This window comes from Aotus nancymaae, unplaced genomic scaffold (assembly GCF_030222135.1).
Source record: "Aotus nancymaae isolate 86718 unplaced genomic scaffold, 86718_ANA_hifiasm-v0.15.2.pri h1tg000089l, whole genome shotgun sequence".
Taxonomy (NCBI): Eukaryota; Metazoa; Chordata; class Mammalia; order Primates; family Aotidae; genus Aotus; species Aotus nancymaae.
Genome location: NW_026988504.1, coordinates 20,163,305 through 20,185,455, shown reverse-complemented (window position 1 = coordinate 20,185,455; position 22,151 = coordinate 20,163,305). Strand labels below are relative to the sequence as shown.

The window sequence follows — 22,151 nt, the reverse complement described above, 5'->3', positions numbered from 1 at the left end:
AGGCAAGCTGGCAGTGCCTGGAAAAACAACTGGTTGGGCTCAGCTTTTTCTTGCTCCTAGAGGACTGGAGCTCTTGGGTGTGTATAGTGAGAGCTTGGCTGGGTAAGAGGAAAACATGGCCAGCGTGGATGAGCACGGAGTTTTGGGCCCATCTGCATAGGGTGTGTTCTTGGAGGGTTGTATACTGACACGGGTTGGGGTGGTGTGCTCTCTCTGGTCTGTAAATCTAGCAAAGAGGCCAGCTTCATACAGAGACTCAACTTGTGGTCTCGGTCTCAGCGGTGCCATCCTGGGGTCTAGAACAACCCAAACTCATTTGGTGTTGAGAAGTGCTGGGATGCTTGTTAAAAATGAAGGTTCCCAGGATGGACCTTGGGTTTATTACATCAGAATGGGTTGTTATGATAGCAAGTTTGACAAACATTGCTAATTGAAGGGCCACTGGGGTTGGGGTGGAGGTGGGTGGAGGTGGAGCTAAGGTTATCAGATAAATACAGAACATCCAGCCTGGTGCCTGTAGTCTCAGCTACTCAGGAGGCTGGGATGGGAGGATCCTTTGAGCCCAGGAGTTTGAGGTTATAGTGCACCATGATCATGTGTGTTAATAGCCACTGCACTCTAGCCTGGGTAACATAGGGAGATCCTGTCTCTAAAAAATAAATCTAAAATATGGAACATCCACTTAAATTTGAATTAAAAAATAATTTTTAGTATAGGTATGTCCCAAATATTTGCTAAATTTGGCAACCCTACAGTGGAGGGAAATCCTAGGAATTCTTATATAAGCCCGAGTACACTCTGGAAGGTGGGCCAGCTCCCACTTAGCCTGACAACCAGGGTGACAGAGGAAGAAGGGGTTTGAGTCTAGCAAAGCAGAGGGACACTCTAATAGGATTTCCTTCTCATTTTCTTCTCTGCAACTGCAGGAGTGAGACAGAGGCCATGATATATTTCTTTGTAATCACAAACATAATTTCATTCTCAAAGAAGACATTCTTTCTTTCTATTTATTTTTAATCTGGAGGATAAATGTTCATCTTGAGAATTTTGCTCCAACTTATTATTGTAAAAGGAAGTATAATATTAAGAGTGCTCCTCTCCTTGTAAACAATGAAATGTGAATACCAACAGCTGTAAACAAAAATCCTTCCTTTTCCTCTCCTCCTTCTTTCTGCCCTCTCCATTCTTCTCTTTCTGCATGTTCAAGTGAATTCTTGTCCTCACCAGATGAGTTAATCAAGACTACAATGGATGGGTCTCTTGCTCTCCAAGAAAAGAGTATGAAATAATAGTAGTTATCATGGTAATTGTAAAAAAGAGTCACCTTATATTTGCATTTATTTGTTTATACTGTGTCCTAAAGCTGGGGTCCCCAACCCCCAGGCCATGGACCAGTATGGATTCAAGGCCTGTTAGGAACCCAGGCACACTGCAGGAGGTGAGCGGTGGGCGAGTGCGCATGACCGCCTGAGCTCCGCCTCCTGTCAGATCCGTGGTGGCATTAGATTCTCCTAAGAATTCAAACCCTACTGTGAACTGCGCATGGGAGGGATCTAGGTTGTTCACTCCTCATGAGAATCAGCCTCATGCCTGATGATCTGGGGTGGAACAGTTTCATTCCACCCCAGATCCCATCCCCACCTCCCCATCCATGGAAAATTGTCTTCCATGAAACCAGTCCCTGGTCCCCAAAAGGCTGAGAACCTCTATCCTAAAGGATTTCAGTATAGTAAATTTATGTTGAGATTTTTATGTTTTGAAGGCATTTCACATTCACAGTCTTCCTTTACTTCCTGGCCAACTCTGTGGAACAGGCAGGATAATGACAACTATTCATGTTGTACTTTCCCAATTTCCAAAATGGGATTAATGGTGAATAGCACTAACAGCATGTGTCACCCTCCCAGGAGAGGGAGGTAATTCAGCGAGCTCACATGGTGCCGGCTGGAACCTCCCACCTCTGTGCTCAGGCCCTTCCCCTGGGGCTTGGCTATTTTCGCCCTTTTTGTGTAACATCCGGTTTCCCTGGGAACTGGAACTTTAATATCCACCCGCTCTTGCTTCTAGCTTCTCTCTGCATAACCTGGAGACATTCCTTCTACCTTCTCAGCCTGGGTTTCCACGAAAAGGAATGTTGCCCAAATATGTTGAGGTCACTGCCTTGGTGCCTTTCTGGGATAGAGGGTTCTCGGGGAGAGCTTGGCTGACAAGCAGGCCTGTTATTCCTGACCTCTGATGTCAGCAACCACAAAGGGAGGGAGAGAGGCAGTTTTGTTTTTCAGTGTTTAATTTTTCTAAGGAAACTCATAACAAACCATAAGGACTGTCAGCACATCTTAGTGCTTCAAATCCTCTTCTCGTTAGGACTGCCACATTAGAAAATAGGAGTCAGGAAACTCCCGTTTGAAGCATTCTCTCCCTCCGCGGATGTAGCCTGAAGATGCATGATGGCCTTGCTGCTCTCATCCCGTCCCTGCTCTCTCCTTCACCATGTTTTGGTCCTGGAAAGGATCCTCTCCTCACTGCATCCCGGTTTATCCACTGCCTTTTTGGGAAGGTTTTCTCCCTGGAGCTTTGTGGGCAGCTGGAATCAGAGATAGGATTTTTTTTTTTTGGCAAGAAAAAGACTGTTTCCTGAGGAGGAAGGGGTACGCGAGGTGGGCATGGACAACAGGGGGAGTCTGGGCACAAAACCTGAAGTGCCTGAGTTCTCCCCATGTCATTCTGTCCTTAGCCAGAACTGGATGCAGGGGAGACTTTCATCTTCCTCAGAGCTGTGGAAGGTCTCTGATGTCCCTGTTGGAATATTTGCCACCAGGAAGGTGAAGTCTTATTCATTGGTTTCCATTGCTGAGGCCATTTCTCTGCCTGCATACCTGTGAAGCTGAGAGAGAAAGAAAGAAGCTGCTGGCTTCCAGAAACTCTTCTCACTTCTTGTCTGGACCAGGGTAGTCCTCATGCTGTTGATAATGCTCATGACCCAATTCATGTGGGGAAGGCTTCAGCCCATCAGAGGGGGATTGGACCGGAGAGGGAGAGAGACTTTAGGCATTGGGAAGGGTTTTGGGTCACAGGATTGCTTTTTTTGTTTTTGTTTTGAGATGGGGTCTCACTCTGTCACCCAGACTGGGGTGCAGTGGTGTAATCTTGGCTCACTGCAATCTCAGCCTCTTTGGCTCAAGTGATCCTCCCACTTCAGCCTCCTAAGTAGCTGGGATTCCAGGTGCGCACCGCCATGCCCAGAATTTTGCATTCTTAGTAGAGATGGGGTTTTGCCCTGTTGCCCAGGCTGGTCTGGAACTCCTGAGCTCAAATGATCCACCCATCTCAGCCCCTGCTGGGATTATAGGCATGAGTCGCCGCACCCAGTGGGGTACAGGGTTTTTGAGTATGAATGGCTCCTTGCGGGCCAGTTCCTCTCCTGGCATTATAGCTGCCAGCTTGCTTGAGGGGACTGAGGAGGCAGATGCCATCCACCCTTCTCCATACCTCTCACATGCCCATCTTGCATCCTGTTCCTTACCTAGGGCATTCTCTGTTGTGGCTGCGCCTTAGACCATTCCTTCCACACTCCTCCTTTTCTGTGCCTTGACTCTCACTCTCTATAGAATGTAATAATGCTTATTTTATGAGGATAATTACACTCAGACAATCTAGCTGTCCTCTCAGTTCTGCCACTTCCTAGCTCTGCATCTTTGAGCAAATTCCTTAACTTCTCCATTCCTCAGATTCCTTACCTGTAAGATTAGATTCCTCATTTGTGAAGCTTCAAACCTTAGATTTCTCCCTTGTAAAATAATAATAGTTCCAGCATCATGGAACTGTCAGGCAGATTGCAATAATCCATGTGAGGTGCTCACCAGAGTACCTGACATACAGTAAGTGCTCAATAAATGCCAACACTAGTTGTTCTGGGATATTGGTGTGGGTTATCTAGCAGACATTTGGAAATGCTTGTGGGGGATGTGGATGGGGTGGGGTTGGGGAGAACCCAAAGGCCTAGACATTGTGAAATAGGTCCAGGGAGGGGTTTTCCAGCTTCCTGGCTGGTCCCCTCAACCTGGCAAGGAGCCCTGATAGACATGTACCCACACAGTGCTGGCTAAATTAGCTGAACGTCAGAGCCAGAAGGGACTGAAAACACCATGTCATCTAACTGCCCTGTTGAACAGGTGAGGACCCAAAATTATATATCTGAGGTCACATGACCAGTCAGTGGCAGGCCTAGGATTGATCCTCTTTCCTGATTTCCAGTGTTCCTTCCAGTATGGCGTGGTCTCCATTCAATACCCAGGTGTAAGCACACAGAGCCCCAGGGGGGCCGTGGGATACATGCCAGGGTTTTTGGAAGGGTGTTCAATTTGTTCTTTGTCCGGGGTGAAGGAGGAAGCTGAAGTGATAGGATGGGCTCTGGTCAGGTGCCTGGTATCATGGTATTTTCCTAAGTTTGTGGAGTTTATTCATAATTAGCTTATCCAGGAAGTACTTGTCAATCTTCTCACAGTCATAGCTCACATTTGCTGAGCACTTACTCTGTGCCAGGTGCTGTCCTATGCATTTTATGTGCATGGTCTTATTTAGCCTGTGTGACATCCCTATGAGGGAGGTACCATAATTACTATTATTTTTAGGTAACTTTTATTGTGAGAAAATACACATAACATAGAATTTACCATCTTAACCATTTTTTTTTTGTTTTTTGAGACCAGGTCTCACTTTGTCACCCAGGCTGGAGTACAGTGGCATGATCTTGGCTCGTTGCAACCTCCACCTCCCAGGTTCAAGTGATTCTTCTGCCTCAGCTTCCTGAGTGGCTGGGAAACACGTTCACACCACTACACCTGGCTGAATTTTGTATTTTTAGTAGAGATGGGGTTTCGCTATGTTGGCCAGGCTGGTCTCGATCTCCTGACCTCAGGTGATCCGCCCACCTTGGCCTCCCAAGGTGCTGGGATTACAGGTGTGAGCAACTGCACCTGGCCCATTTTAACCATTTTTAAGTGTACAGTTCAGTGGCATGAAATACATTCATAATGTTATGAAACCCAACACCACCATCTATCTCCTTAATTCTTTTCATCTTGTAAAATTAAAACTCTGTACCCATTAAACAATAATTCTTTATTCCTCCCAGTCCCTGGAAACTACTATTCTACTTTTTGACTCTGTGATTTTGATTACTCTTAAGATCTGAAGAAGTGACTGTTATTATGTTCATGTTACAGCAGAGGAAACTAGGCTTGGAGAACTTAGATGATGCACCCTAGTAAGCAGTTGTAAGTACAATGCTGAGGTTTACTACTGTGCTCTTAGCCCTGACTCTCTCCTGCCTCCTTACACTGCCTTTCCCTATCACGTTTGTGGTAAGTCCTGGATTGGATGCTGAAGAGTGAGAGGGACCAAGACACACACAGTCCCTGAGTTCATGGATCTCACAGCCTAGCCCGTGTTGAATACAGTAGCTTCCAAACTGTTTTGACTCTAACCTACAGAAATAAACACATTGTAAAATGCTTGTTCTTTGGTACTGCAAGGAAAAATTGATATTCAGACAAAAAGTTTTCTCAGCAAGGCAATTTTACTTTCTGCATAAGGGGTACTGCTTGTCAGCAATCTTGCCACAAGAGTACAATGAACAAAGGAAAGGCAGTCATGTTTATTCTTTATGCAGTGGGTCCTTACTGCTGTGTCTGATCTCCGCTGGTTGCAGCCAGACCTCACAATCTAAACTGAACCTGATTGGCTAACAACTTAAAACTTTTCTAAATAGGTAAAGGCAATGGAGAACAAAGGAAAAAAGGGAGTTGCTTGTGAAAGAAAGTGATAATATTCCTAAATAAGGAAAGGGCACAGGCTGTGAGCTGGGACATGCCTCTGAGCACATCTAGCACAAATATCCTGGTTAAAGTGCAAGGACATAGAATGTACTACATGCCTGTGAGCATGTCTAGCACAAATATCTTGGTTAAAGTACAAGGACATAGAATGTACTTATTCCTTTATGCCTAACAGCTGCATAGGCTAGGGCTTAACAAAGAGTTACTAGCAAAAAGCAAGAAGGCTTTGAAGAAAGTTAGTCTTTAAAAGAAACTATGATTTCTAACATTTATTATTATTCTTCTTTAACGAGAAGGGAAACTTTGACGAGGAACTTTTTACTTTCCACATACGTGTTATTCCCCACTTGCTAGCGATATGAAAGTTTCACAAAACAACATTTTGACTGTTTGTACACTTTGATATTTTCTATTCTATTCTATTGCATTTTATTTAACAAAATGATGGTTGACACCTGCTAAATTGATTTTGGGACCCACAAATGTGTTGTATTCCACAGTTAAAAAATTCTGGTCTACCAGGCATCTTACTGTGCAGGCCTTCTTTCTAGCTACTACTCCATGAATAGGTCTTCCTGATATCACAATTTCTCCTTTTTTCTTTTTTTTGATAGAGATGGGGTCTAGCTGTGTTGCCCAGGCTGGTCTTGAACTCTGCCTCAAGCAGTCCTCCTGCTTTGGCCTCCCAAAGTATCAATTTCCCCTTCCTGTCCTAGGGATTATCCCAGGAAGGACCACGCCAATTTGTTTATGCTCCAACGTACAGGGTAAACTCTTAGCGATTGGGAAGTGGTAAGGCCTGCAGGAGGCAGAGAGCCACCATAGCTCTGATTGCTGGACTTCTCTCTGGGCTTCTGTCTTACAGGCCCTGCCTCTGGGCTCACCTCGCTGTGACCTGAAGGAGAATCTGCTGAAGGATAACTGTGCCCCGGACTCCATCGAGTTCCCAGTCAGTGAGGCCCAAGTAATAGAGGACAGGCCCCTCAGTGACAAGGGCTCTGGAGACAGCTCCCAGGTCACTCAAGTCAGTCCCCAGAGGATTGCACTCCGGCTCCGGCCAGGTAGGGATGGGACCCATCGCGGGGAGAGACCTGGGACAGGTGGGCATAGAGCATAAGATGGAGATCTGGGCAGGAAGTCTTGGGGAAGGAGCTCAGAATGGAAATGGGGTGGGAGGACAAGAATGTGGGGGGAGGTGTGGGCAGGAGAATGGAAGAAAATAAAAGATGTTAGGACTTGAGTCAGAAGATCTGAGTTGAATCTTGACTCTATCGTATATTAGCTATTTGACCTTGGACAAGTTACTTAACCCTTCTGACATAGAAGGTGCTCAAAAAAACGTTTGTTTCTTCTTTACCCAAGTGCCTGTTTTTTACCTAACTTAGAGCTTTGTGTTGAGGTGCAAAGGATATATAGAACAAGAATAATTTGTAAGCACCCCTTTCATGGGGGATTGGGACAGAAGAATGAGGGCAGACAAAATAGGTACACAAGACCTTTAGACAGAGGAAGGGTTAGACTAAGAGGTAGACATTTTAAAGCATTGCTTTTGACTTTCCAATTAAGTCAAGAAGGATTTAAGAGAGACCTACTATGTACAAGGCATGTGTTGGATACAATGGGATTCAGAGAAGGGTAGGGTGCAATTTCTATCTTTTACAGAGTCTGAAATGTAGTAACTGTCAAAACCTCTGTGACTCACAGTGGTAGATCCTTGGAACTCACAGGATTAGAAATCCTCTTGGGATTTAGAGAAAGTGGAAAATTTTAGAATGGAAAAGAAGAGGTTAAAAATAGGAGGATCAAGAGACTAGAAGAGTAATAGAATTGCAGAGGAAGAGGAAAAGGACCAGGGCTTTCCGGTTTGCTTTGATCACGCAATAACTTGGGCCCAACTGTGTCCACATCGCTTATTCAGTCTTAGAGGGAGAAGAAGATAAAAACTAACATCTTTCTGCCTTCCAGATGATTCAAAGAACTTCTCTATCCAAGTGCGGCAAGTGGAGGATTACCCTGTGGACATCTACTACTTGATGGACCTGTCTTACTCCATGAAGGATGATCTGTCGAGCATCCGGAACCTGGGTACCAAGCTGGCCACCCAGATGCGAAAGCTCACCAGCAACCTGCGGATTGGCTTTGGGGCGTTTGTGGACAAGCCCGTGTCACCATACATGTATATCTCCCCACCAGAGGCCCTCAAAAACCCCTGCTATGAGTAAGTCCCTCCTCCAGAAGCCAGGACAGCATCATTTGCCCCAGGAAGGTCCAAGTCCTGTTTCCTATTTCTAGCTCTAGAGTCACTTTGTTGGCTGCCTTCTGGCCAAACTATAGCTCCTCTCTACCTTGGTCTCCCTGTCTGGCAAATGGGCTAGCTTGTGGATCTGGAGTGTTTTGTCAATAGAACCTAAGGCTGTTTGGAGAACCTGAAAAGAAAATTCATCAGCTTCTTAGTCCTGGTAACAAATAAATAGGAGGCAAGAGAAAGTGAGAAGGAAATGAGGTCAAAAGTAGAAAGAAATTTATGGGTAAATAAACTGAGAAATTATGATTACAGAAATTATGATAATGCTATTGCTGGCATTATTGTCTTCATCGAGGCCGTGCATCCTGCAGGGTGAAAAGAGAAGAAATCAAGTGCTAGAGGAATATAAAAGAGCGGAAATTACATTTGTTGAACCCTTTTGTAGTCTGTAAATAGATAACTTGTACCTCTGTTTGACACTTTGGCTTAGAAGTGAATGGCTTATTTATTTGATCAGTGGAGACTGCGCAAATCCATGTATTATAATGACTTACAATGCTGGTTGCTGAGACTGAAAAGGTGTGAATTTACTTTTTAGTTTTCAAAGTTATGGCCAGGTGGGGTGGCTGACTTCTGTAATCCCAGCACTTTGGGAGGCCAAGGCAGGAGGATCACTTGATCCCAGGAGTTTGAGTTCAGTCTAGGCAACATAGTGAGAGCCCTATCTCTACAAAAACTACAAAAAAATTAGCTGTGTGTGATGGCACATGCCTGCAGTCCCCAGAACTACAGTAAAGCTGAGGTGGGAGGATTGCTTGGCCTGGGAGACTGGGGCTGCAATGAGCCACGATTGCGCCACTGCACTCCAGGCTGGGCAATAGAGCGCAAGTGTCTCAAAAAAAAAAATTTTTTTTTGAAGTCATATGATGTGGCATTCAACCCTCTATCTGGGTTGTAAGGTTCCCAGGAAAGACGCCAGTTATTAATTAAACACACTATTTTGGCTGGGGGCAGAAATGCTCCTGTCCTGCGTGATCTATCAATTTATTGATGGTTTAGGGACCTTAACTTATTAACGGACTTTTGCTTTATTGTTAACTTTAGAAAAGTGTTAAGTATAAGGTAATAGTAACAGCACCTTGAGCCTCGCTGTGGTCTAAGTGCTTCGTGTGTATGGATTTACTTAAGTCTCACGACAACTCTTATGAGATATGTGCTATCCTAGCCCCACTTTCATACGTTGGGTTGAGCGGCTTGCCGAAGGTCTCATGACTAGTACAGAGGGAAGCTGGGATCTAAGCCCAGGGAGTCTAGTTTCCAGCTCACTCTCTTATCCTCTAGGCTAGCTGGTTGGGGGTAAGGTTGATGGGGAGTCTGAGGTAATTTGAGGATTTTGGAGTCTGAACTGTCTGGGTAACTGTGGTTGTATGGAACTGGCCTGGGCATATACCACTATCTATATTTGTCCCTTCTCTTTCCTCCCAATTCCCATGTCGCCTTTTCCATCAAGGTGTCTACTTAAATTGTCTCCCATCCCTCCCCAGTATGAAGACCACCTGTTTGCCCATGTTTGGCTACAAACACGTGCTGACGCTAACTGACCAGGTGACCCGCTTCAATGAGGAAGTGAGGAAGCAGAGTGTGTCACGGAACCGAGATGCCCCAGAGGGTGGCTTTGATGCCATCATGCAGGCTACAGTCTGTGATGTAAGTTTGGAGGACTTGGAGTGCCAGGTGTGTTTGGCATAGATCAAAATGGAGAAGGAAGTGGCTGAACTCTGGGGATTTCTGGTGTGAAATGAGATGAGACGTAAGCAGAACTTCATGCAGTGTGAGTAGTAAGTTGCTCCTGATATTCAGCCTTGGCTTAGAGCCACTCCCTGGCCCGAGCTGACATTTCTTTGAACCTCAGTGATCTCAGATGTTTCCAGGGGAGAGCATCTTCCCATCTTCAGAATTACTGCAGAGTTAAGGCTGGGTTAACTTAGCCTCAGCAAAGTAGGCAGATGTTCAGGTGAGATTTCTTCTAGCCCAGATCAGCTCTGTGGATGCAGGTCAGTTTCTAGATGGGCAATGTGATTGTCATTAGAAGAGTTAAGTCTGGAGTTTAAGAAGGTCTTACTCAGCTGCTTGAACTAATTAGCTACGAGACTGTTTTCTGGAGAATGAAACCCCTGAATTGGAAAGCTCTAGCTTTGGTTCTAAGGACCGGGACTGAGACCCTTCTTCAAAACAAGTTGTCCAGCCCTTTAGCCAGGGAGTGCCTTGGGTCTCTGCCCTCTGCCAATGACATGGCTGAATTTGCTTTGTCTCCTCTGCCTTTGTTTTTTGTTTTCTTTTGACAGGAAAAGATTGGCTGGAGAAATGATGCATCCCACTTGCTGGTGTTTACCACTGATGCCAAGACTCACATAGCACTGGATGGAAGGCTGGCAGGCATTGTCCAGCCCAATGATGGGCAGTGTCATGTTGGTACTGACAATCATTACTCTGCCTCCACTACCATGGTGAGATCTCTGGCACCACCTATGGTTTCTATTCATGCTGGTGAGGGTTGCCCTAACCCAGACAGAGTCTGTGTGAATAAGAAAATGGCAGCCCCTGCTCTGGGCAGGATGTGGGGCTCGGTTTCAGCTTGTCCCTATCCCTTACCAACTGGACACTGTCATCCAGCGCATAACCTGTGTAACCATTAGAGATGTCCCTGACTGTGGTGTTATCACTGCCTTCACTGTCATCAGCATAGTTGCAGCATTATGGGATCCAGAATGGACCCAAAGAATTTTTACAACCCAGCTGGAAAGCAGGTCTTCCTCTCCAACCTGATTAGCGCTTTCTTGGAATACAATACTAACTTGTGGTTATTGGAAGAAGATAGAGGAAAAAAAAGAGGAAGATTGGCCAGGCATATGGTGGCTCATGCCTGTAATCCCAGCACTTTGGGAGACTGAGGTGGGAGGATCACTTGAATCCAGGAGTTTGAAACCAGCTTGGGCAATGTAGTGAGACCCTGTCTCTACAAAAAAATGCAAAGATTTGCTAGGTGTGGTGGCTTGTGCCTGTGGTCTCAGCTACTTGTGGGGCTGAGGCAGAAGGATCTCTTGAGCCCAGTTGTCTGAGGCTGCAGTGAGCTGTGATCTTGCCACTGCATTCCAGACAGAGTGATGGAGCAAGAACCACCCATGCTTTTTATTTTTTTGAGGCAGTGTTGCTCTGTGGCCCAGCTGGAGTGCAGTTGTGCAACCTTGACTCACTGAAGCCTTTGCCATCTCAGTCTCCTAAGTAGCTGGGACCACAGGTGTGGACTACCATGCCTGGCTAATTTTTAAAAACAGGGTCTTGCTATGTTGCCCAGGCTGGTCTTGAACTCCTTGGCTCAAGCAATCTACCCGCCTTAGCCTCCCAAAGTGGTGGGATTATAGGTGTGAGCCGTTGCTACTAGTGGAGACCCCTTCTTGGGGATAGAGAGAGAGAGAAAGAGGGGAAAGATCATCAAAGGCTTAGTGAACCGGTCCTATGAGGAAAGATTAAAGGGCTCAGAGTCTTAGCTTAAAAGAAAGAGGACTAAAGGATGATTTAGCTTATATATGAGAAGGCTTCTTATAGGTTGTTTTATATGGCTATAGAAGGTTAAACAAGAGGAAAATATTTAAGTGGAATCAGGAGAAATTGCTATAAGCCATAAGAAAAATGTGCTGTGATACTCTAGGTATCGGGGGCAGGTGTGAACTCTTTGTCTCCTAAGGACAATATAGGGACCTCCTCATCTAGGTGGCTTAAAGGTATACCTGTGTAAAGGCAAGAGACTGAGCTGAGGATCTAATGAGCTCCCTGCAAGGTCTAGGAGCCCATGGACATGTTCACCATTCACCACCACCACCCCCAGTGTCCTTGAGTTCCTTGGCATCAGTCATATCCAAGTCAAGCACTGCCAGACAGTGAGTCAGCAACCTTTGACACCTAATCTATGCAAGGCACTGGGCCAGGGGCTGAGGGCGGTAACAAGACCATCCTTCTGGTCTAGTTGAGGAGAAAGGATATATATGTTTACTAACAACACAAGATGCATGATTAGTGCTAAATGGGTGTGGCACAGTCAATGTGGGCTATACGTATCCAAGGGAGGAAAGCTCGTCATGCGCTGGAATGGCCAAGGAGGCCTCCTGAAGAAGGTGGAGCCTCAGCTGGGCCCTAAGAAGGGAGGAGGATTACCAACAAGAAGGCCACTCCAGGTAGGAGACAGTGGGCCAGATCACTGCTGAGTGGAAGAGGGAGAGAGGTGAGTGGAAAGAAAGACCACTCGGTGGAGGACCACGAGGACCAGGCCGAGGCATCCGTCAGTAGTTCCAAAACAAAGAGCCCTAACCCAGTGCCTGGTGCACGGAAGCGGCTCCATAGTATTAGTGCATCACATTCAAGCAGGAAGAAAGAGGGACATAGTTTTGACACCACTGGCCTGCACCTCTTCGTCTATCCCTGGAGTTCACAGGTAGGTTTCTGTGCTACTTAACCTTCTTGTCTCATTGTCCCCCACTTTTTTTTAGAGACAGGGTCTTGCTGTGCTGCCCAGGCTGGAGTGCAGTGGTACAATCATAGCTCACTGTAACCTCCAACTCCTAGGCTGAAGCAATTCTCCTGCCTCAGCCTCCCAAGTAGGTAGGACTACAGGCACTTACCACCACATCTGGTAAATCAAAAAAAAAAATTGTTTGCCACTGAGGCTGCAGTGAGCTGTGATCTTGCCACTGCACTCTGGCCTGAGTGACAAAGCAAGAACCACCCCCGCTTTTTGTTTAGACAGAGTCTTGCTCTGTTGCACAGCTGGAGTGCAGTAAAGCAATCTTGCTATGTTGCCCAGGCTCTTGTCTCACTTACACCATGGAGTGAAAAGGTTTAAGCGCCACCACTGTCTGAGCCACAGCCCAAGCAAGCTCGGTTCTAAGGTTTAGACCTTAGGATGTATATGAGACTTCATTAACCTCTCCAACCTCATTTTCCCAGGATTATCCCTCTTTGGGGCTGATGACTGAGAAGCTATCCCAGAAAAACATCAATTTAATCTTTGCAGTGACTGAAAATGTAGTCAATCTCTATCAGGTGACTGTGCCTTCAGGCTTCCTGGAGTGGGCCCTGTGATGGTGGGAGCCCCAGGTAGCTAGCCTGTGCTCGAATTGGCCATAATCCCCAACCAGGAAAGACTCTCCTCTAATCCACTCCCCGGGAGCTAAAGGTTGCGCTCTGGGCCTTTTTCCTGCAAACTTGACCTTATGAGGTGTGTGTTGGTGTTTGGGGTTCTGGAGGGGAGGTAATTGAGTGGGGTGAGGGCTGCAAGAGGTTTCCTATACTTTTGCTCAGGGCTGAAAAACTGCCAGATATATTCCTGGCAGTGGCAATTGAAATAATATCCCATACCTTCCTCCAATCTTCATCTCAGGACTCTCAGTCTGATTTGGGGAGGGCTTTTGGAGACGACCACCTTCCTTCAGTAAGCTCTGGATATTTTTGTCTTCCTTTTTAGAACTATAGTGAGCTCATCCCAGGGACCACAGTCGGGGTTCTGTCCATGGATTCCAGCAATGTCCTCCAGCTCATTGTTGATGCTTATGGGGTAAGTATCGTGTGCTGGGAGTAATCCTGCTGAGAGTCCACCTCATTTGGCTTTCACAGCAGGGCTCAGATTTGTGAGTCCCAGCTGCCAGCCTACCACCTAAGAAGGTCTTACTTCCTTCTCCGTGTGCTCCTAGAGGCCAGGCAATGGCCCGCTCTGGGAGGGATGCAGCCTGCTGAGAAGGAAGTCGCCCAGAAAGAAAGGAAGGGGATGGGGATGGGGATTAGATGGAGAAGGAGCAGAGCCCTGGATTGTGGGGGCGGAGTGAGGGAAAACTGGGCTCCAATAACAGGGAAAAGAGAGAGCTGAGACATGGGAACAGTGAGGTTGATGAAACATTAGGTAGAAAATGCCACTTTCCGAGGTGACCAGTTTTGGCACTCCCCTTTTGCAATGTCTGTGAGGCCTGCGGGAGGGTGTAGCTGGTCTGTTTTTCCCAGACTCACCTAGACAGGAGTGGAGGCAGAAAGAGGGAGCAGGTTCCTGGGCAGGAAACAGCGTCCTAGGGGTGCCCCGGCAGCTTCCAGGGCAATCTTGGCCTCTGGCACTGCTGGGATGAGTCCAGAGCTACTTGGCAGATTTTGCTTGGGATGGAGTTGGCGCTTGCCATTTCCCATTTCCTCATTTTCTTGTCTTCTTGTGCCCCTTTCTGTTCAGAAAATCCGCTCTAAAGTAGAGCTGGAAGTACGTGACCTTCCTGACGAGTTGTCTCTATCCTTCAACGCCACCTGCCTCAACAATGAGGTCATCCCTGGCCTCAAGTCTTGTATGGGACTCAAGATTGGAGACACGGTGAGGTGGGCTGGGCAGGGCCTTTGTCCTGGAGCATCTGTGGGCACCGAACCCCCTTTCTTCCCTTTGCAATGACTTAAAATGGCCTCCTTCCACCAGAAAAAAAAATATGGGCAGGAAAAAATACCTTTCCTGAAAGTCATTCCAACTTAGATGTAATGGATCCACCAATCTTTTCCTCTGAGCCTTCTGTGCATAAGCCATTTCTGTTACGTGAACTTCACTATCAGGAATTTTAAAAACTTACAACTTGGTTACCTTTGTTTGTGTATACACGGTTGATCGCAGATGAAAATATTTCTTTACCTTTAGTTCCTCACCAGTCTCCAGCCTTCCTAAGGTAATTAATGCCTTTCTTTTGTAAAATGACACAAGAAAGTAGAATGTAAAATGGCAGCATCACCTATAAATATTTATTGAGCACTGACGCCGTGTCGGGCTTTGTTCTAGCTGCTGAGGGTTTAACAGCAAATGGAACAGGCAAAAATACCTACCCTCATGGAATTTCTGAAATCAGATGTTCACTTCACCACTCCAGTCCCTCCGTGACTTTTCTTGGTCGTTTCTCCTCTGCTTCTGCCTAAGGGGAAAGGGGTTGGTGGGAGGCGACGGACGAGGGGAAGAAAATAGCTTCTTGGATCCACTGATCCTTTCTATTGATATATCTGTCTCTCGGGCACTTGTACAAACATCCCCTGTTAGAAATGTTGTTCTGAAACATGCCTGATTGCACAGCTGTGAAACGTATGGAACTGGAAGTCGATTCTTGAGCTTATGGTTGACCACCATGTGGCACTGTGTGGTGCAAAACAGTGGCTCGCGCATCTTGCTGATAATTATAATCAGTCCAGCTTGCTTAGTTGGCCAGAGCAGGGTGTTCGTATGATCACAGATTCTGTTCGGTTTGAGCTTGTCTATCTCACATGTGGAGTAAAGAAACAGCCTTGTATTATTTACCGATTGTAAACCATGTCTCTGCAGCCAGCAAGATATGTCACAACGATACTATTCCCGTGCTCGTGTTTTTGCTTTGCAGACCTTGGTAGAGGGAAGGCTGAGGAACTCCAGATTGTAGAAGCATAAGACACCCAATTTGAGTTTTCCTTGGCAGGGCAGGGAACAACTGTTTTTCATCTAGAGCTGGAGTGTTAACTTGGCCCACCTGTGTCTAAATGCGATGCTGCTTTCCTTCCAGGTGAGCTTCAGCATTGAGGCCAAAGTGCGAGGCTGCCCCCAGGAGAAGGAGAAGTCCTTTACCATCAAGCCTGTGGGCTTCAAGGACAGCCTGGTCGTCCAGGTCACCTTTGATTGCGACTGTGCCTGCCAGGCCCAAGCTGAACCTAATAGCCGTCGCTGCAACAATGGCAATGGGACCTTTGAGTGTGGGGTGTGTCGTTGCGGGCCTGGCTGGCTGGGGTCCCAGTGTGAGTGCTCAGAGGAAGACTATCGCCCTTCCCAGCAGGACGAGTGCAGCCTCCGGGAGGGCCAGCCCGTCTGTAGCCAGCGGGGCGAGTGCCTCTGTGGTCAATGTGTCTGCCACAGCAGTGACTTTGGCAAGATCACGGGCAAGTACTGCGAGTGTGATGACTTCTCCTGTGTCCGCTACAAGGGGGAGATGTGCTCAGGTGAGAAGCGCAGAGCCCCCTGTCCTGGAACCCACACTCCCTCACACACCTACAGCCTCTGGAAACATAGGTGAGGGCCTTTGTGGGCAGAGGTGTAAGTCAGCGGTTCCTAATCTTTTTGAGTATAAGGACTAATCCCCTTTTCAGGTTTGAAAAAATTACGGATAGATGATAATTAAATTTTATTATTTATAGACTTAGAAAACACATATCAGAGTATGTAGTAAGGTTAGTAATAATTTTACATGAGTTTATCTTTTTATCACAAGAGACCTGGAAAATAGAGTAGGGGAGAGTGAGCGATCAGAGATACACCCAGATGAAATCACACAAACAACAACCATTTGGATTGGGGGTGAGGCAGGAGTTTCACTTTGTTTTACTATTTGACAGTATTTACACTAATTCAAAGTACCAGAGGAAATGGGTCAGTTTGAAGTGGGAGACCCATGGGAAGAAGGTTGGGGACTGAGGGAGAGAGGGTGGTCCGAGGAGAGGACTACGATGGCCTGTGGGGGCACCGCCAGTCCTCCTCCATGGCCTGATGGTTCCTGGTCTGGTGTGAGGCACTGTGGGAGGATCCCAGCCAGGGCATGTTTCCTTTGGCTGCTGCCCCACTAAAGCCACAAAACAAAGCTGACTGGGTCAGAAGCCCCGGTTCCTGCCTCTCACCATGCAAGAACAGCTCATCCTCAGTGCATTCCAGTCTGATCCATGAGAGAACCACAAGATGTCTTGCTAGGGTGTCAGGTGCCCACCTAGCCTCAGATCTAGACACCGTGGTGCCATCATCACTTCCTCCAGTGACAGATACTCAGGGGCACACATCATTGAGCACCTGCTCTGTGCCATCATTTGGTCCATATGAGTGAACCAGGGGTCATGCATGGTCCCCGACCTCTCCGAGCTTCCAGCCCTGCTCACCATTGGCCCTTGCCAGAGCTGCTGGCTCTATGGTCCATTCTTTGCCACAAGCAGGGGCTCAGGAGGCAGATGTACTGTGACTCGGCCATTTCCCTAGCTCCTGGCCTATAAGCATGGTGGCTGGTTTCCTGGCCATCCCCCTTGTCCCCTCCCTACTTTGGGCCTGGTCTTCTGGTTGTTTGTTATCAACATTCCTGCCTCAAACATCAAGGAGTGCATCATCCTCAAGGGAGTTTTCCGCTTGCCACATCCACAGCCACAGATCAGTCAGGTACCCTCTGTGAGCCAGATTCTGTGCTGTTGTGGAGAAGGATAGAGAGGCATGAATAAGACAGTTAACCGAAGATAATTCCCAACAGCAGGCTGAATCTGACAGATCCCGGAAGTGTGGGGTGCTCAGGGAGTGTAATGGGAGTCCTCTGGAGCAAGACTGACTGGGGACAAGGGAGGCCTGGGTGGCTTCCTGGAGGAAGTAGGATGTCTGATGGATCTCAGGAAGGGCAGGCTCAGGACAGAGAGGAGTGGAACGAGCATCAGCCCAGAAGGTCCAGCTGTATAGGGAGAGGGCTCTTGTTCCCAAAGACCTTAAGCACCTGTTCCTCCCTCGCTCTTCCAGCTTCCCTCCCTTTCTCCTCTTCTACTCTTTCATTTCTTACTCCACTCCTCTGACTTTCCTATGAACCCAGGCTCTGCCTCCCTTTTACAGGAGGGGCGCCAGTCCTGTGACATTACCACACTGTGGCTTCCTTTTAAGGACTGACCCTGCCAAGGCTTGGGGTCAGCCTGATGGCTCTGACCTGCCACTTCCACTCCCGACCTCACTCCCTGGCTGGCCCATCTTGTCAAAGATCGCTTTGTTTAGCCTCACAAAGGAAACACTATGGAACAAGGGTTTCTGAGGAGGCGGAGGTCTCTGAGTGCTGCCAGGCCCCCGTGGTGTCGGTCTTTCCTATCCAGGAGCCGTGGCCAAATGCAGGGTGTAGTGAAAGGCGGAGGGGGCCTGGCTCTGCTAGCTGGTGCACTCCTCCCCAGCTGCTGTGAGGTTGGCCAGTAGCAGCTCACAGCTGCCCCTTCGGTGGAGAACTGCCCTCGGCTGACAGGAGCTGCCTTGCCCCTGGATGTTGGCCAATGACTAATGGACAAGGGGTTACTCGAGGCCAGACTCTGCCTCAGGATAGGCCTGGCTTTGTGGTGCCATTCGTGAGGGATCAGGCTGGAGGGTGTCTGGCTGAGACCACATTCCTGCCAGCTCTGCCTCTTGCCCTGTCCTGTTTCCCTCTCTCCTCTCCTCTTCCTCAGTGAGTCCCTTGAACAAGATCCTCTACCAAGCCATACTTCTAGAGAACCTAGCCTCGGGACACAGCCTTTCTGCCTTCCCCACCCTTCCACCAGCCCAACATCACTACTTTCCAGATACACTTTGCAGCTGGGGCAGCTTGGGTTATGTTCCCCATCCTTCCTGGGAAGCAGACATCTCTTTCCATGCCCATGCCATAGTGCACTGGCATGATCATGGCTCACTGCAGTCTTGAACTCCTGGGCTCAAGTGATCCTTCGGCCTTAGCCTCCCAAGTAGCTGGGAATACAGGCACTTGCCACCATGCCCAGCTAATTTTTTAAAATTCTGTAGAGGTGGGATCTCACTATGTTGCCCAGGGTGGTCTTGAACTCCTGGGCTCAAGTAATCCTTCTGCCTTAGCCTCCCAAGTAGTTAGGACTACAGGCTCTTGCCATCATGCCTGGATAATTTTTAAAAAATTTGTAGAGAAGGGATCTTGCTATGTTGCCCAGCTGGTTTTGAACTCCTGGGCTCAAGTGATCTACCCACCTCGGCCTCCCAAAGTATTGAGATTACAGATGTGAGGCACCATGCCTGGCCTTTGAAAGTTTTTAAGCAGATGAGTGGCATGATCAAGTTGACTTTAAAACAGTGGTTCTCAACTGGGAGGAGGGAGCTATTTTGTCTTCCCTCTCTGCATTGGTAATGTCTGGTGATATTTTTGATTGTTACAACTGGGAAGGTGCTACAGATATCTAGTGATGGAGCTCAAGGATGCTGCTAAATATCCTAATGTACAGGACAGCCCTCCACAACAAAAAATTATCTGGCCCCAAATACTGAAAAGTACCAAGGTTGAGAAACCACACTGTGCACAGGGAATCCCGGCCGCAGAGGAACTGACGATGACCTGGAGAAGGGGAGATGGCTGAATTGTCTGGACACAGGACCAGGCTGGGGGAGGGCATGGAAATGTCTACAGTGAGGCCCATTTGCCCTTCACTTAAATAGTTCAGTTCATTTGACTCCTGGAATGTTTCCTCGAAATTTCTCATTGAGATCAAGCCTAGTTACTGGACTTTCCATAACTTCTTTCTTAGTACTTTGGTCTCTTTTCTTCTTCCACTGGTCAATTGGAAGAATATTCCATTAAAACTGGCTCCATCTTCTACTGGTTAAGGCCATTTTCTCTGTAAGTTAGAGACATTTTCTGGAAAGACCATATTCGTATAAATAGGGAAAAGCATTGCTTACAACACTGCATAGACGCTAAGCACTTGGGATCTGAAGTCACAGTGACTTCAGTTTGAGTCCTGACCCTGCCATTTACAAGCCATATGGCCTTGGGAAAGTTACTTAACCTCTCTGACCTCACAGGGTTGTTATAAGAAATGAGAAGGATAACATACTAAAGAACTTGTGGCTCGGCACTGTGGCTCACGTCTATAATCCCAGCACTTTGGGAGGGCAAGGCACGTGGATCACCTGAGGTCAGGAGTTCAAGACCAGCCTGGCCAACATGGTGAGCTCCCATATCTACTAAAAATACAAAAATTAGTCGGGCATAGTGGCGCATGCCTACTTGGGAGGCTGAGGCAGGAGAAGAACCCGGGAGGCAGAGGTTGCAGTGAGCCAAGATGGCGCCACTGTACTCCAGCCTGGGTGACTGATTGAGACTCCCAAAAAAAAAAAAAAGAACTTGGCACAAGCCTAGGCAATATAACAAGACCCCCATCTGTACAAAAACAAAAATAGTTAGCCAGGTACAGGGGCACATGCCTCTAGTCCCAGCTACTCAGGAGGCTGAGGTGAGGTAGGAGGATCACTTGAACCCAGGAGTTTGAGGTTACTGTGAGCTATGATCACACCACTGCACTGTAGCCTGAGTGATAGGATGAGACTCTGTCTCAAAAAAAGTAAATAAAAAGAGAAAGAACTTGGCACAGTGCTTGACACACATTAAATGCCTCCTTGGTTGGTTTGGAAAATAGATATACATTCTCTTCTCTAAATACTTTCCAAGTCTGTTCCACTATACTCCCAGATATATGATGAGACTCCCAGATATGATATGGTGAGGTCAGATTGAGAAGAGAACCAGGACAAGAAAGACAGGTTGTATTGGTGAACTTGAACTGTACCTGTAACTTTAAAAAACTTAATTCATTAGTTAAAAATGTTTGATGGTGGTAAACGTTTCTGCAACTGTTGAGTGCAGAGGCAGGAACCAGGACAAGTCAACAGTGGCATGGCGGAGGCCATCAGGCTACATGAAGCCATTACTAGCGATTGTCTCTACTGCTGTTCACCTTAGGAAAATCTCTCTTTTATTCATTTAATTTCTTTTATTTTCTGACTTCTTTTCTCTACGGCATTCATGGGATTTGTTTAACTGCACTGGCCCTCGGCAGTCTGGGAGGTAGGGTATATTTGTTCTCTGTGCTTACTTGGCTCCGTTGGCCAACTCCATGGGCTCTCAGTGCTGTCCCTCTGCCCCTTGGATACCCCACTCCATCTACCCAGGCATTCGGGGTGCTCTGTCTGCACCTTCCCTCTCTGCATTTGGAGTAGCCCTGTACCCTGGATCTCTCCTTTCCTTCTTTCCCTATATTACAATTTTCCTGTCTTGTGCATGCGCCCTCAGAGCCCTGCTTCTCACCCTGCAAGGTGAACCCAGCTGCTTTGAGAAGCGGGATAATGGAAGTAGTGGCTGCTTTGTTAGTGGGACGGGACCTGCTCTTCCAGACTGTACCCTATGTTGTTGTCTAACCCAACTAGGTGGCCAGGATGACAATGGTAGGTCTCTCAGATCAGGTAGGAGAGGTGAGCAGCCCTGTGTCAGGTCAAAGGGAGAGAGTTTTGGGGCCTGGGAGGCCTTTTGCCATCATCAGGTCACACTGTCAAGGCTACTGAGTGCCCTGTGTAGGCTCAGGGCTGTGACTTTGTGCTGTGTCAGCCCTCAGGGCTAAAGAGCTTGCTTCTAGTCCTTAGACTGGAAGGAACTAAGTCTCCTACCCTTTCTCTTCCCTTTCTCAGAGGGCGGGGGTATTCAGAATAAGGCAAGAGAGAGGGTAGGAGGTCTAGGAGACTTGGTTCCTGAGAATCTCTTGCTCTACAGTGACTCCAAACAAGTCTTGCCATACCTTGGGACACTTAGAAAACTGAGTTGGTCCCCACTGGGTAGGACTCTGCTGGGTGGGACTCCCCCGGGTAGTGAGTCAATTTCCTGCCAACCTGGAGGATCGTTATCTGTGTGGTTGGGAGAGCAGGGTGGTTGTGTGTAGCCTGCTGCTATGGGGGTGGGGCTCTCGCCAGCTGGTCCACCCTCCTGGGCTGTGTGTTTTCAGGCCATGGCCAGTGCAGCTGTGGGGACTGCCTGTGTGACTCCGACTGGACCGGCTACTACTGCAACTGTACCACGCGCACCGACACCTGCATGTCCAGCAACGGGCTGCTGTGCAGTGGCCGCGGCAAGTGTGAATGTGGCAGCTGTGTCTGTATCCAGCCGGGCTCCTATGGGGACACCTGTGAGAAGTGCCCCACCTGCCCAGATGCCTGCACCTTTAAGAAGTGAGTGCGCATTTGGAGAGAGCCAGGAGGCTGGGAGGTAGGAGAGAATCCCCTGACTAGAATCCCCAGCTCTCCAGGTCTGTTTCTTGCTCACCAGAGCCTCAGGGAGAGGAGTCCACTCCAGCCAGATGGCTACCTCTCCTTTTTCCACAAGACTTTGGGTAAGTTGGAATAGAGCTGACTGTGAAGGGGCCAAAGTCGAACTAGCTGGACTTCGATTGGAGAATGTCCTCTCCTAGGGTAACATCCTGAATCCCTGGGAGTTGGGAGG

At 47.7% G+C, this 22,151-nt stretch overlaps 1 protein-coding gene across 1 annotated transcript in view; it reads left to right on the top strand.

Moving 5' to 3' along the window:
- Window positions 1–22,151, top strand: part of ITGB3 (integrin subunit beta 3) — a 59,143-nt gene that overhangs the window by 22,079 nt on the left and 14,913 nt on the right. The window contains exons 3-11 of the mRNA XM_064369586.1: window positions 6,703–6,898; window positions 7,803–8,055; window positions 9,627–9,789; window positions 10,428–10,589; window positions 13,084–13,179; window positions 13,601–13,690; window positions 14,348–14,487; window positions 15,683–16,107; window positions 21,658–21,880. Of these exons, the coding sequence (XP_064225656.1) occupies window positions 6,703–6,898; window positions 7,803–8,055; window positions 9,627–9,789; window positions 10,428–10,589; window positions 13,084–13,179; window positions 13,601–13,690; window positions 14,348–14,487; window positions 15,683–16,107; window positions 21,658–21,880 (1,748 nt within the window). The remainder of the gene's footprint in view (window positions 1–6,702; window positions 6,899–7,802; window positions 8,056–9,626; window positions 9,790–10,427; window positions 10,590–13,083; window positions 13,180–13,600; window positions 13,691–14,347; window positions 14,488–15,682; window positions 16,108–21,657; window positions 21,881–22,151) is intronic.